Genomic DNA, 13,558 nt, shown 5'->3' on the forward strand with positions numbered 1-13,558 from the left:
GGCAGTGTTTCACACAGAGATTGCAGTGGTTCAGCTTTCTAAGCCTAGGTTTTACATGTTATGTTTCTCCTTCAGGAAACCTGCCTGCCAGGTGAAGACTGGTGAGATATATGTGGTGTCTTCCTTGAAAGTGATGAGAGAATTGAGGGGGCAAATAGGCACCAACACCAGAGTTGAAGACATGCAGAGACTTCTAGTGTTCGTGAGAGGTGGAAAAAGGAAGCTTTTCTGGAGGGAAGTGGAACCTGTGATTTATGCCAATAAAACATCATTTTAGATTCCTTGAAGTCCATTGTTAAATTCTCTTTTCATAAATATTTAAGTACTTGCCCAACTTGTTGTTGCTGATTCCTTAAAAAATGCCAGAAGAGACAGATTGCTTCTGATGCCTTTGTGACTCTCTGATTCATTAATGTTGCTTTCACAGGCAAGATACCTGGTGATCTATTATAAAATGCACAAGAGGTGCTGAGGACAGGCCGTGTTTTTATAAGCAAATGCAGCATGTAGTGAATTCATGCTCTGCCTGCCAGCAGAAACCACGATTTCCACACACATTTGCACATAGAACTGTATAGCTGTGCACCTCACAACTGCCTGCAGTTTCTCAACAGTTGCAAGTACCTCTGCCTCGCCCTTGTTCCCTGAACAGATCTGAGGTCACACTGCTGGAATAATCCCCTTAGTTTATCTTTCTGGCTATATCATGCCCTGTTTGAAAATTCCTCCCACTTACTTCTCCTTACAATCAGATCACTATAAATGTCTCATTCTTGCTTCAAATGCCCATCAGAGTTTTAGGCTTGCTTATCCCTCTGACCTGGTCTGCTGTCTTATTTGCCTTGCCATCTCTACTGCTGTAGTATGCTAGTCTTGACACCCTATTAAGTTCTTCATCTCTGCTTTCTGTGCTTCCCAATTGCTTTCTCGCACAGGATGGTTTTTTGCATCTTCTCTTTTCCACTAATGACCTCTTAAAAACACACTGTTATCTTGTTACATAGGAGTAGTGTCTTTATAGATGATTAAAAGACACTTCAGTAACTGACTGAAACAGTTGCTGAATTTCCCAATGTACCTTGTCTTCCTCTCTGTCTCTTTGATTTAAGATGAGAGGTGAGAACTGCCTTTATTTGGGGATATTGCAGATATTAAACATGTGATAAAATGGAAATAACAATTTCCCAGTTTGCATGTGCAAATGTAGGTATTGGTACGATAAACCACACGTGACTTTTTGCAGGTGTTCCCTTTGCCAGGGTTCTGGGCTTCTTGCCAAAGCATTTTCTCTCAACCTCACTGTTAACCAGTCCCTTGCGTTTTGCATCAGCTTCTGTCTAAATAGGCTTAGCCCTCCAGTTAATAGATATCTTTTTCTCAAGCCCTGCCCATTGCACCTGCCTTTGAAAATGTGCCCTGGAGAAACCAGTGATTCATCCGTTGTGTGCTGTTGCTGTTTGATTAAATCATTGCTTAGTTTCAGGTGGCTGCATTTGCGTGCTGGACACTTGATCCTCCTGTTTACTGCTTTTGTATACCGTGGAAGTGTTTGTAAAGCTTGAGGGGAAGTTCAGAATGAAAGGTATAATATCAGTGTTTGGGATAACAAATGGTATAGGCCATACACTCTCTTCATTCAATGCTTTTTCTGTTTCCACACCAGTGAGCACGATGGATGTAATGTACTCACAGCATGTTTCCAGAAATCCTGAGATCAGTAATGTAAAATAGGTCTTTGGAATTTTAATAATGGAGAAAATGTCAGTATGCAAAGTTGGTGCAGCCTTGTTCCTCCCTTCCCCCAGTTTTACTCCTTTAGACCAGTCTGTGTATTTTCTGACCTTGCAGATAAAACATAAGGCAGGGATAGGAAACCCTCCAGAACCTTGCATTGATTCCCCTCCTGTGCCAATAGGATTCACCACCCTACAAAGTAAGGTGTGTACAGGCGTACTTTTAGACCAGACCTTCAGGATCGGCTCTCATCTCCCTAGATGTATTTGGGAAGCTTGGGGACCTTCAACACTGAAATGACTTTTGACATCCCCTAAGAGGGACTGTGGCACCTGGAGATCACTGGGTTCTTTCCAGACCACTGTTTTTCCCCAGCCACATTCAGGGACGAACTATGTGTCACTGCCAATGCTTCAGTCAAAACAGTTTGAAGGCTGTTTTGTACTACCAAAGGTGAACAGCAAAGGGTTGAAGAGAGCATGATTCTGACCCACCTTCCTTGTAGAAATGACATTATTTATTTAGCTCATTAAATGATAGTGGTATTTTTCTCATAAGATATATTTGTACACTGTCAAGTATATGTCTGGAGTTTCAGAGATCAGCTGCCCAGATTGGGTATCACAAATCGCAGTTATAGGCTAATGCTAGGAATAGGAAATTATACAGAGGAAAGAGATAGTTAATTCTTCCATGGTATAAGTAAGTCCATCTTGGCAGTTGCGAGTTCAGTAACTTTCTTGAGCATTAAACTTAGACAACTCGTTTTTTTCATTAGTCTCTTCTTGTAGCTGGGTATGGAGAGCAGTTTGAGATATTCTTCTAATGAAAGAAGTATGATCAGAAGCTCTCACTGTGATTGCTGCAGTGGCATGGTTCATTCCATGTTAGAGAACTGCCTATCTAGCTCAGGCTACCAGCCCATAATGAGTTATCAGCCTCCCTAAGTGAAATTAAATGAGCAGTTATTCAGAGCTATACTGAACTTACAGAATAAGAAATATTCTCAGTAACAAGTCATGATCAGATTGGGTTCAGTACCAAGAAAATCCTTACTCATTTGGCTATCAAGGAGTTCTGTGCTGGGGTTTTTTTTTTCCCATTTGGTTACCAGAAGTGAAGATTTTTCTCCCTCATTTTTGCATCAAAAATCTTCTTGGTCAACAACAAAAAATCATAGTTTATGAGGTTTTTTTCATACAAACACTTATATTGGCACAATCAGAGCACCTATCTTTTGCCATGGAGAGGGAAAAATAATATAAGCCAGACCCCCCCCCCTGCCGAGAAGTCTGCCTAATTAGGGTTTGAAAGGTTATTTATTTGCATCTAAAGGTGCTGGAGTGATCTGTGTGTGAACTTCTGTCTCCTTCTAAGCTTTACAAAAATTCTTGTACTGAGGCAAAGGAAGTTGCCAGAGAAGTAAGGCCTCTCTTCAGTAATTATTTAGTCTTACTCTAAGAGAGGACAAAATGGATAATAAACGTTAAGACATAGCTTCCAATCCCATGAGGTTATTTTCCTCTCCTTATTCCTGTTTTTTAGATCATGGCAATTCTTTGTCTGTAACTCCAGAACAATGTTCAAAAAGCTTCATTTTGCTTTTTAAACAGTTTGCAGCTTTGCTGGTTCCCTGTCTCTTTGAAGATAGTGATGATGAATATGAAAAGTCATTTTCTTTACCACAGATACATATGCTTTCTCTACAAAACCATAAATCTTGTACTAAGTGCTGTTCTTTTTCTTCCTTGGATCTCATGTGTTACTTTACATGGAACCTGTTTGGCTTGCTTTGTAACTGTGGTTACACAAAGAGAAGTAATATAATGACTAAACAGTCTATCTGTTTTAGTTGCAGAGCCAGAAGTTGACCAATTTACTTAACTTTTTGGTTCTCCGCATAAACTCCCCCCTGCTTATGCCTTATATACAGCCTAAACTCCTTTCTGGGATGGCATCCTTTGATGCAAGTGATGGAGAGAAGGATTAGGAGGTAGCAACAATCAGATTTTAAGTGATCATGTAAGCAAATAGATTTTGTCCATTGATCATGTATGCAAATAGCTAGTCTTCAAATGACCTGTGCAATGGTGTTTAACCCCAGAACAGCTGTGGATTCCTGAAAAGTTGTTCTTACTGACACTCCCCAGCCAAGTTAGGTTTTATATTCCTGATAGGTGAAAAATGCTGCAGGTTTACATTGTTTCTGTGTGGTTTTATGTGTATTGACGGAACTCAAGCTTCCCTAAATGCACGTGTCTAAATGAAAAGTGAATGTAGATAAGTGAAGTTGAAAGCCAGTAAAATAAGATACTGTCAGCTGAGGGCAAATGCAAAAGCAGCTGTATCTGCCCTCCTCAGCAGACTTCTTCAGAAATAAAGCAGGGTAAAGGACTCTACAGAATGAGCCATTCTCCATGCTCCAAACCTCTGAGTCAGAAATCCCCAAAATAAGTTAAGGACAAACGGCACTCTAACAGAAGGGTTTCTTGAGTTATGTAAAATGGGAAAGCATGATGATGAAACCAAAACAACAAATAAATACTATGTTTTGTATACCCTTTCATTGACTTGCCAAAAGAAAATATATCCTCCCAAAAGTCAGCTGAGTTTTATCAGCTTTGCAAAATGATGAATGAACGCCTTGTTCTTTATTATTCCTTAAGTCATTCCTGTTTATGCCAGTATTTCAAGGATTATGTTTTGATTGTTCTGAAGAGGTGAAAACACTTTCTTGCTGATGAATAAACACTGCCACTTTTAAATATTTGTATGCAAAATGTTTTTAAAGCCATTATGAAATGCTTTCCAAAAGCACTAAGAAGCTGTTTCCCGAAAAGACAGTTTTTCTCTACATTTTCTTTCATGCTAAACAGTCCAAATGAAAAGCCTTTCAGAGTTAACTAGTTTAAGCAATACCAGTGTTTTAGTGTAATGAATAACTTCTTATAGAGGACAATTGCACACAGTTCAATATGCTAGTATTTCTATTTCTGTGCCCCACCAATGCCGGGATTCTAGGGTAGAATTTCTTTCTTTGAGAAAGCTGAAGCGATCAAAACCCTGATTAACCTCTGATATTCACGTGGTGCTCTTGATCTTGAGGACCAAAGCAGTAACAAAGAGTTAATGGCAGCCATATGCTCAGGGTATTGTGGGTACTGTTGACCCAAATGTGAACTCCGCAAGCGAGTGCTGCTAACTGCTGTTTGTTTCAGGTTTGGTGTGGAGATTACTGATGAAGAGTTTGAGCTGCTACTTGACAGAATCCCCCTTGATGAAGATGGAAATGTCAGATACCCCCAGTTCATGGCCAGGTTTGATTCCTGGTATGCAGCATATGCATTTTGTTTCTCATTTGTGAGTAGAATTATTTTTAATCTAAAAGGCTCACATAACATTTCCAGACTGAGTCTTATTTCTTAAATGTGCTCCTTTATGATGTATTTCTTGCATGGAGTATGCTGATTACATTTAAAATTAGCTGATGTTATGGATGCATACTGTTTAGAATTTAGTTGCTCTTTACATGTTAATTACATATTTTAGAAGAAAGATTTAAAAGGTATGTAACATACCTTCATGCTTTCTGTAGGCTGGGAAATATGACAGACTTCTAAATAAAAGCTAATTATTTCCAAAAAGTGGTAATAAATATACTTAGTATCTCTCTGAGAACTTGAACCATTTACAGGCCCTATATGTAGCCTGAAGTACTTCTGAGATGGTGATATTGGTTAACAGAAGCTCTACTCAGCCTCCAAGGCCTAGCTGTGAATTAGAATTTGATTAAAATAAAGAAGCATTGGGCTAGATAGAGATATTGTATTATTTTCCAAAAACTAGGGCTCAATCCCCAAAACTGTCATGCCAGTAGCAAGGCAGAAGCCAGTGACATTGCTGAGGTGAGCAAAAGTCTTGTGGAATCTGGGACTGGAGAAAGCCGTTTCACCCATGAAATCTGGAGAAGTAAATTCCAGCACTTTCATGCACACCTGCATGTACACATAAAAGTTAGACTGCTCAAACAGGAACGCAAATGTTTTTGAGTTATTTAGCAGGTAAGGGTATATCTAGTTTGCGTCCACACACAAAGCGTAGGTAGAAGTCTGAGTTTGCTGTACTGAAACCACATGGGGTACCCTCCTGCACTTCAGGTAACAAACCAACTAAATATTGCAAACTTAATGCGACCGCTTCTTCCTTCCTTTTCCATTAATTGCTCTTCCACTCTTGCTCTTTCTTTTCCTCAGTCTTTGTCTTCCTGCTTCAGGAAGCTTTGGGGCTGAATTCAGCTGTCCACACGTTTGCACACAGGGCTGTTGGATATGGCACAGGATTCATGAGATGCCTATGACCTTCTGGAATGGTATTCCCTAGGCAATCTCCAGGACTGTCTCAAATGACCCTTGAATGCATTTGGGTGGGCTCCTATTCCTCACATGCTTTTACTGCCAAGGCCTCCTCTCCAGTTCTTTCTTTTATAGCCTGCTGACTGGGTTGCAGCTATCCTGGATCTGGTTGTGCATGAATTTCTGTGAAGTGTCTCAGCTCCAGGAGTATTCCCTGGTTGTCCTGTGGTAAGGGTGTGAAGAGGAGACAGAGCGTAAAGACCATCTAGCAAAGCTGACCAACCTTTGAGAAACCAAAAGCATCAAAAATAAAATATACAGAGGTGCACAACACTGGCCTCTACTTCCTTCCTCTTGCTGTGCACTCAGCTGCAGTAACCCTCCTCCGTGCTTCCTGCCTTTCTTTCTCACAGACACATTGCTTCAGCTCCCATGTCCAGGGAAATTCTGAAATTAAGAGAAGCTGATGTCCCTAAAATAGGCAAGATGCTTCTTCTCAGCAGTGTCATGTCTTTATGCATCAGTTCATGGATTAAGATGGATTTGGACACTGCATTTATTTCTATTTCTAATAATTATTTTCTTGTGTTTGCTTATGGTTAAAGTGACACATTTTCACCACAAAGGAGCTACATTTAGGCCAGGGTGTAGCACTGGCTGTGACCTTGTCTTGAAGTGTGCCCCTAGGAGTATTCACAGCTACTCATAGCCCTTTAGGAGAGCTATCACTGAGCCCTTATTTCAATAGTAAAAAAACTGTGCTGTGTAATATTCCTGAGGATGTCAGCAAGATAGCAGTTAACATGCAGACTTGCACCTGACATTCTTACGGACCAGGAGCAAAACTGAACACCGTGTTTTGTAGGGACATGTGGGAAGCCAAATTTGTACTAATGTAGCTCTGCCACCTTCAGGCCCTTTGCAGTCCAAGGTGAGTTGGGGACATGCTGGGAAATAAAAGCCTACCTCTAAGGCTGACATCTACCAGGGGACCACAGACAACATCCAGGACTTTGCTGCTGAGTTTCAAAAGTCATTTAGAGCACTTGGTCCAGCTACATTAATCAGTGAAGGAAGGAATCTACAATAATTGGCAAGTTAAAGCTGCCTGCTTTAAATGGGAGTGCACTGGGAAGGGAGCCTGGACACATAGCAGACAAATGCCACAGGAAGTACAAAAAAAGCTTACAGGGTTATGAAGGCTTTTTCCCCCAGATCAGCCAGGGACCTGTGGACATGCCCGGCCTCATATCTTCCCACAAAAAATCATGGAACCCTAGAAGCTGAACTACCATCTCTTGCCAGTGAAATACTATTGAGATCTCCTCAGAACCTCTGGAATCTGAATGGTCGAATGCACAACTTGAGTTTTGTATGGGCCAAGTCTTGCATGACTGCTGTACTTGTTTTGCTATCAAATGCTATCAAATGCTACCAAGAATAGGTTTAGGTCAGACACGTGGGCACCAGCAACATCTGGGCTTTGCCAGGGAACCGTCAGACATACCAACATTGTCCGACCCAAAGGTAGACCATATATATGAAAAGGAGGATGAATATTATAAGAAGAAATGGTCCATGTTAATTGCAGGAGAAAAAGCTGTTAGATGAGAAACTGAGAATAAGGGAGGAGGGGATTTTAGGGACTAAAATTACAGACTGGCTTTTGTCACAGTAGAAATAATAGAACCTCATCATTCAATGATGAAACGCTTTCTCTGCGGTCTTTTTTTTAACTAAGTAGTCCCATTTCCAAGTCAACCTTCAGAATTCACTAAATCTAGCAATTTCAAAGATTATTATCATGCCTACACCTGTTGTTTAGAAATAATTAGTGTTTATGCAGAAATCATTATACCTTCTGTGGCATAATTCTATATTTGAAAGTGATCCAAACAATTATATATGCTCACTGGGACTATTGTTGCTCAAGTCGAGTGGGAGAGAGTGCGTAAGCCCCATAGCATAGCTTAGGTAATAGCTCTTTATTTGCTTTATGGTGAGAACCAGAGGCCGGATGCTTCTCTCAGATTACTTCTATGTGGGGTAATTTCATTTACTCCAGTGCAAAACTGGAGTGTAACTGAGAACGCAATGTAGAACTGAGATATCAGAATTTTTACTTTCATCACCTGCCCCCCAACATCTTTCCTTCTATAAAACCAACAGTTGCTTTCAGGCATTGTCCCAGATTCTCTGCTCTATGTGGTGGGTTGGCCCCAGCCAGCAGCCAAACTCCCACCCAGCTGCTCACTCACTCAGTGGGATGCAGGGAGGAAGTAGGAGGAATAGGAAAGAGAAAGCTCGTAGGTTCACTTACCAACTTCCATTGTGGGCAAAACAGACTTGACTTGGTGAAAATTAATTTAATTTTTTGCCAGTTTATATATAGATTTAATTACTAATTTAGGAAGAAAAAAGGCACATTAAGACACATAGGGAAAAGACTTTTCTCCCCCCTTTCCCAGGATCAACTTCACTCCTTTACTCCAGACTTTTCTCCTTGTTACTACCATTGGTTACACTCAGTCCCTTCAGCAAAGAAGCCAGAGGAGCGGTGTGGAGCGGGGAGGGGGTTATGGTCAGGATGTAGTCATTTCTCTCTGCTGCTCCTTCTGTCTTGCTCTTTTGCTTTGCTCTGTCATGGGCCTTCCTTGGGCTGCCCTCCCTTCCAGAGTGGAGGGGGGGCTGTTTTAGAAGGCAGGAGGGATGCAATGTGTCTGCAGTAGCTGAGTTGATTTATCTCTCCTGTAGCTCTGATATAGTGCAAATGCCTTCTTCCTACCTTATGCAGCTGCTACTTAATGGGCTTAGAGGACCTGACCAGAGACAGCCACCATGCACTGCCGCAGAAAGCTGTCCTTGTGAGTGCGCCTGCCTACACATGGAGAGAGGGCTCCTTCTCAATGGACCTTCAGCATCTAGTTTGCCAGGGGAGGAATTAAGAAACCACCATTAGGATAAGTTAAGGCCACGTCTAAATCACACAGTTTGCAGGAGTTTCAACATGCCATGGAGTCACAGCTCCAGCTTCTCCATATCAAGGATGAATCTGGAATATGTTGTGGTTCCTTTCTTATCTTCCCACTGACAGCACGGGCGTGTGGGAAGGAGAAGCATTGATAGACCTATGTCCCTTGAATGGATGATGTATGATGCAATCTCAGTACACAGCCAGGCCGGGAGTCTGGGGCTGCTCCTGTGTGTCTCAGTTTAGACATATTTTCAGAGTGTTTCTTGCTTCCATGGACCTTTCTTGCTCATTTTCTCTCAGGAAAGGCAAAAGCTTGCTTCTTCATTCTTTTCATACCTGTTCTTCTTTAAATAATTTCTGTGAAATGGGAAGTTAAAAGAGGCATTTAGGAAAATCAAAGATACCTCATTAAAATGGCAATGAAGATGTTTCATTTACTGAAAGAACATTTGAATTGGGAATTCAGTTTAGAATAAATTAAACGTATTATTTATCTTCAAATAAGTTGTTACTTTGGTTGGAAAAGAGCATTCTAGAAGATCTCAGTCTGGTTGAAAAATGGCTGTGCATTGGCTTGTGATGGCTTCCCCTTTCACACAGTCACGGATCTCCCTCATCCCTCCCTCATTATCCAGCCAGGTAGGCAGGCCTGAGACAAACTGTAAAGGTACAGCGTGAGCCCACTGTTCAGTGTCTGAACAGTGTGTTCATTCCCAGTCTCACAGGTATTAACAAGAGGAGAACTTAAAGAATTGCACTGACTGGAAGCAGAAGATAGTTTGTGAGCCTGAGGGAATATAATCAGTAAGGGTAATGTGGAACCTTTTGTCCATGATCATAGATAAACTGTACAGAGGTTTAGTGTAGCAAGAATGGTAAAATCTAACTTCTTTTTCTATCATGGCATTTCATACTAGTGAGGGCGGTAAGTGGATTAATAAAGACAAAAGTTATTAAGAATCTGTTACAGGTATATTAGACAGAAGTAATAAAAAGTTTCTAAGGAAGCATAGTATTTTGAATATTAACTTTGAAACATTAGAAAAGGCTTATGTGCTCAAAGTGGCATTTACTGCTTACAGACTCCAAGAGGAGGAAGCTACTCCAGAAAGCAAATACATCAGTAGGTTGGCTCCTACTGCCCAATCTGCAAATTGCTGACTATAGCAGTAGCAGGCTGTTTGCATGCACAAGACAGAAAGGAGATATTATGGCAGAATCAAGGCACTGGTTGCCTGCCTCTGACCTCTTTCCCCTCACAGTACATTCATAGAGGAAAGGTTTAGACTGGTTCAGTTTTCTTGGTTTACATTTAATAATGGTACTTTTGATTCCTTGCCTCTTACAGTGGTGCTTTGTTGTCACTGTTGCCTTGTGAGTGGCACAGCTGGAACTGACTGCTTCAGTTTTGGAAGGAAGATTATGCTGTGTTCAATTCCTCAATTCCTTGTACAGTACATGCAAGAATAAATTATATATGCCAATTATGTAGGATAGGGTTTGAGAAGAGCTCAACATATACCCTGATGTCAGTGAAAACTGTGATTAAACCTCCTTCCAAACTTTGTCTTTTCAGATGGAGCAGCTACGTAAGAAATGCTTTTGAAAATCCTAAGTAATTTGCCTTGGCAAATTTATTTATTGCTATTCTGTATGAAGAGGAAATTAGAGTGCTAAAATACTGTGTGAGCTATTCTCCCAGCTGATAGCTTCATTAGGGAATACTGACACCAAGTCACTTGGCTGAAAAGCAGAGAGCCATCTAACTCTGCAGAACAGTTATTTTGCCTTGCAGATGAGCTTTTTAAAGGTTGTATGTTTTTGATGATGCTGATTGAGAAGTTATAGTGTCACCTATAGACCCCAGTGAGCTAGGCGTGGTTCAAATCTACAAAGTATAATAGTCTGTACTGCAGAGCATATACATGTTAGCTACGACCTTGTAGTTTGCTGTATCATTTATAGAGTTACACTGGTAGCTACAACCTGTGCTAGATTTCAGAGACAGTTTGTCACAACAGGCAGGCAAGATTAAGACAAAGAATGAATGTCAGCTTTCAGTGCTGCATCTGAGAAGGAGCTAAGGCAAGAGGCCAGCTATAGGTTAAAACTTAGTCCCATCCTTCCAAAACCGCATGTGCCCTTGAATCGCCCACCCTCTAAAAATAACCTTCTTTTCCCTGTTGTCTCCCCAAATCCAAACCACATGTAGGAGGTGTTTTGGTCTTCTGATTACCAGTCATCCTCTCACACATAGATTTCTCATTCCTGACCAGCTGTCAGACACAGCCCCCGGCCACAATACCCAGTGGGTTTCTTTTCCCTCCTGCACTCTCTGCTGGGCCTGTAGGTCAGCCAGCTTCGATACAGCTTCATTTTGTTTCTTAGTTTTCTAGCTTTAGGGCTTCTTTTTTTCCCTAATTGGCTGCCTGCAGGCTTGGAAAATAAATACCATAGTCACAATGTTAAACTGGAAACGAAAGCTGGAGTAGGAAAAGGAATATTTAAAGAACTACTTTTTTCAGATGTGATTTAAATCCTGTGAAGCTTCTATAGGGCAGAAGAAATCTGGCAGAAAGCCAGACAGCAAGGAGGCTCCTCTACCCACAGGAGACAGATTGGCTAGAAGGAGTAGGAGAGAAAAATGACAGGTGATGTGAAGAAGAAAGAGGCAGGTAGAAAGACTAGGTCAGTGAGACAGGTCAGAGCAATGTTGTGTTACCGTCCAAGAAGAGTTTTTATTAAAACCTGAAAGCTGAGACATTTGAGGATGAACCCATGACACCCACAGGTCTTTATTGCTATCAGTTTGAACAGCAGCTCACCCATCACTTAGTAGCTCAGACATGCCATATCCAGGTCCGTCCCTAAACGGCACAAAGCTTTTCTTCAGTACGAGAGGTGCAGCCAACCAGCTTCTGCTCATCCGGACTATGTTTGTCAGCAGATGGACTATGTCCCTTAGGGGTGGTTTTAAATATACCACATGGGTTTGATGGCCAAGTTCCTACACACTGCAAAAAGCCATGCACATGCTGGTGGATATCAGATCTTGCGGTCTTGCTGGTCTCCCATTAAGTAACTGTACTCCTGAACTGTAGAGTGAAGAGCAGCAGCAGTGAACTGGGATGCCCTGTCAGTGAAGTACTGCAGGACAGGAGACCTATGGTCTAAGGAGACCTATGGAATAAGATTCACAAATGTATGCCTGTGTCTTTTCTAACTTTCTTTTTGTGTTCTTTCTTGTCTCCAGTTTATCATGTCCATCTGAAGTTTATCTTTTCTTTCTTTGGTCAGCTTTTCTGCTGCTTATTTTTGCCCTCTTTTATTATTCCCTCCTTTTCCATGCCTATGCTCTTTCCTATCTGCAAGCGATCTCTTTCCCCTCTCTCATTTGCCTGTCGGCCAGCTCTCTTCTAGCAGATGGTACATACCCCACCTTTTGTCACTCTGCTCTTCCCCCCCCCGGCATTGGATGTTAGCTTGTGTTGTGGCGTCTCTCATGACCTTTCTCTCAGGGATCCCATGCCTTTTTGAGATCTGCCCTGGAGACTGTCTCTGCTCCCTCTCTGAAATCCTTGCCACCTTTCCACTTTTTCTCTGTTTCTCTCTGTTTCTCTTCCCTCGCTGGCTTTTTCTCTGATTTTCTGCGTCTCCCTGCACCCTTAATACAGGCTGCTGTTCTGCCCTGTAGTGGATTCTGACCTTCTATCTCCATTTGCAAGTAATACCACTAGACATGAGTTGGGTGTCAATTCCTCCCTTTCTCTTCCCTGCTGACTTTCCTCAGAAGACCACAGGTGTAGAGGAAGGAAGGGCTGGTTGTCTCTTTGGTTGTGCATTTCCCCATGTGCCTCAGTTTCTTCAAGCAGACTCGACTCAGTGCCAGTGTTATTTCAGTAGAGGCCATAACTTGGTAAAGGAGGCAAGTGAGGTACAAACCAATGACCAGCGGTAGGGAATAACAGACCATGTTTTCACAGGTCCCGTTTGTAAAGAGGGCAATGAGTGCAAGTAGAGGAATGTGATGGAACACACAGGTAATGTTGCAAAGATGGGGATAAACTGCACCTAAATGAAGAGGATGTCTGTGAACTTTGGCTCTGTGGCTGGCATCCTATGTATGCAGAAGTCAGACAGGCAATCTTCATCCTAAAGAATTGGTACTCAAGTCAAATACAGCTAAAGATTAGGCACCTGCTTTTGCTTTCAAGCATTGGTTTGTTGAGTGTCTTAGAGGAATGCATGAAGAATTTTGGAAATTAACAGTGAAAGGCCTATCTGGCAATCTATATCTATGCAGACGTGGGAGGGAAATGGGTCCATGATCACACTTAATCAAACTGCACCTTTTTCAAACAAAACGTTCTAGTTGCTTGAAAAATTTAAGCAAATGTATCAGTTTCCTTAGCTACTGCTGCTGTATGAGGTTCCACCTTGCACATGGATAATTTTAACAACTGGTGCTTACAGATCAGGCCCCTCTGTTCATTTGAAT

At 41.6% G+C, this 13,558-nt stretch overlaps 1 protein-coding gene across 18 annotated transcripts in view; it reads left to right on the top strand.

Moving 5' to 3' along the window:
- Positions 1 to 13,558, top strand: part of EFCAB6 (EF-hand calcium binding domain 6) — a 56,056-nt gene that overhangs the window by 22,451 nt on the left and 20,047 nt on the right. For 3 of the 18 annotated variants that reach the window (XM_075027596.1, XM_075027607.1, XM_075027587.1), the window contains exons 5-6: positions 4,953 to 5,063; positions 5,988 to 6,200. In XM_075027596.1, coding sequence (XP_074883697.1) covers positions 4,953 to 5,063; positions 5,988 to 6,114 — 238 coding nt within the window. In that variant the 3' untranslated portion in view covers positions 6,115 to 6,200. Of the gene's footprint in view, positions 1 to 75; positions 380 to 4,952; positions 5,095 to 5,987; positions 6,201 to 13,043; positions 13,224 to 13,558 lie in introns of those variants that run through there. The other 15 variants (XR_012650376.1, XR_012650381.1, XR_012650379.1 and 12 more) reach the window with 11 other exon arrangements.

Source organism: Buteo buteo, chromosome 1 (assembly GCF_964188355.1).
Source record: "Buteo buteo chromosome 1, bButBut1.hap1.1, whole genome shotgun sequence".
NCBI lineage: Eukaryota > Metazoa > Chordata > Aves > Accipitriformes > Accipitridae > Buteo > Buteo buteo.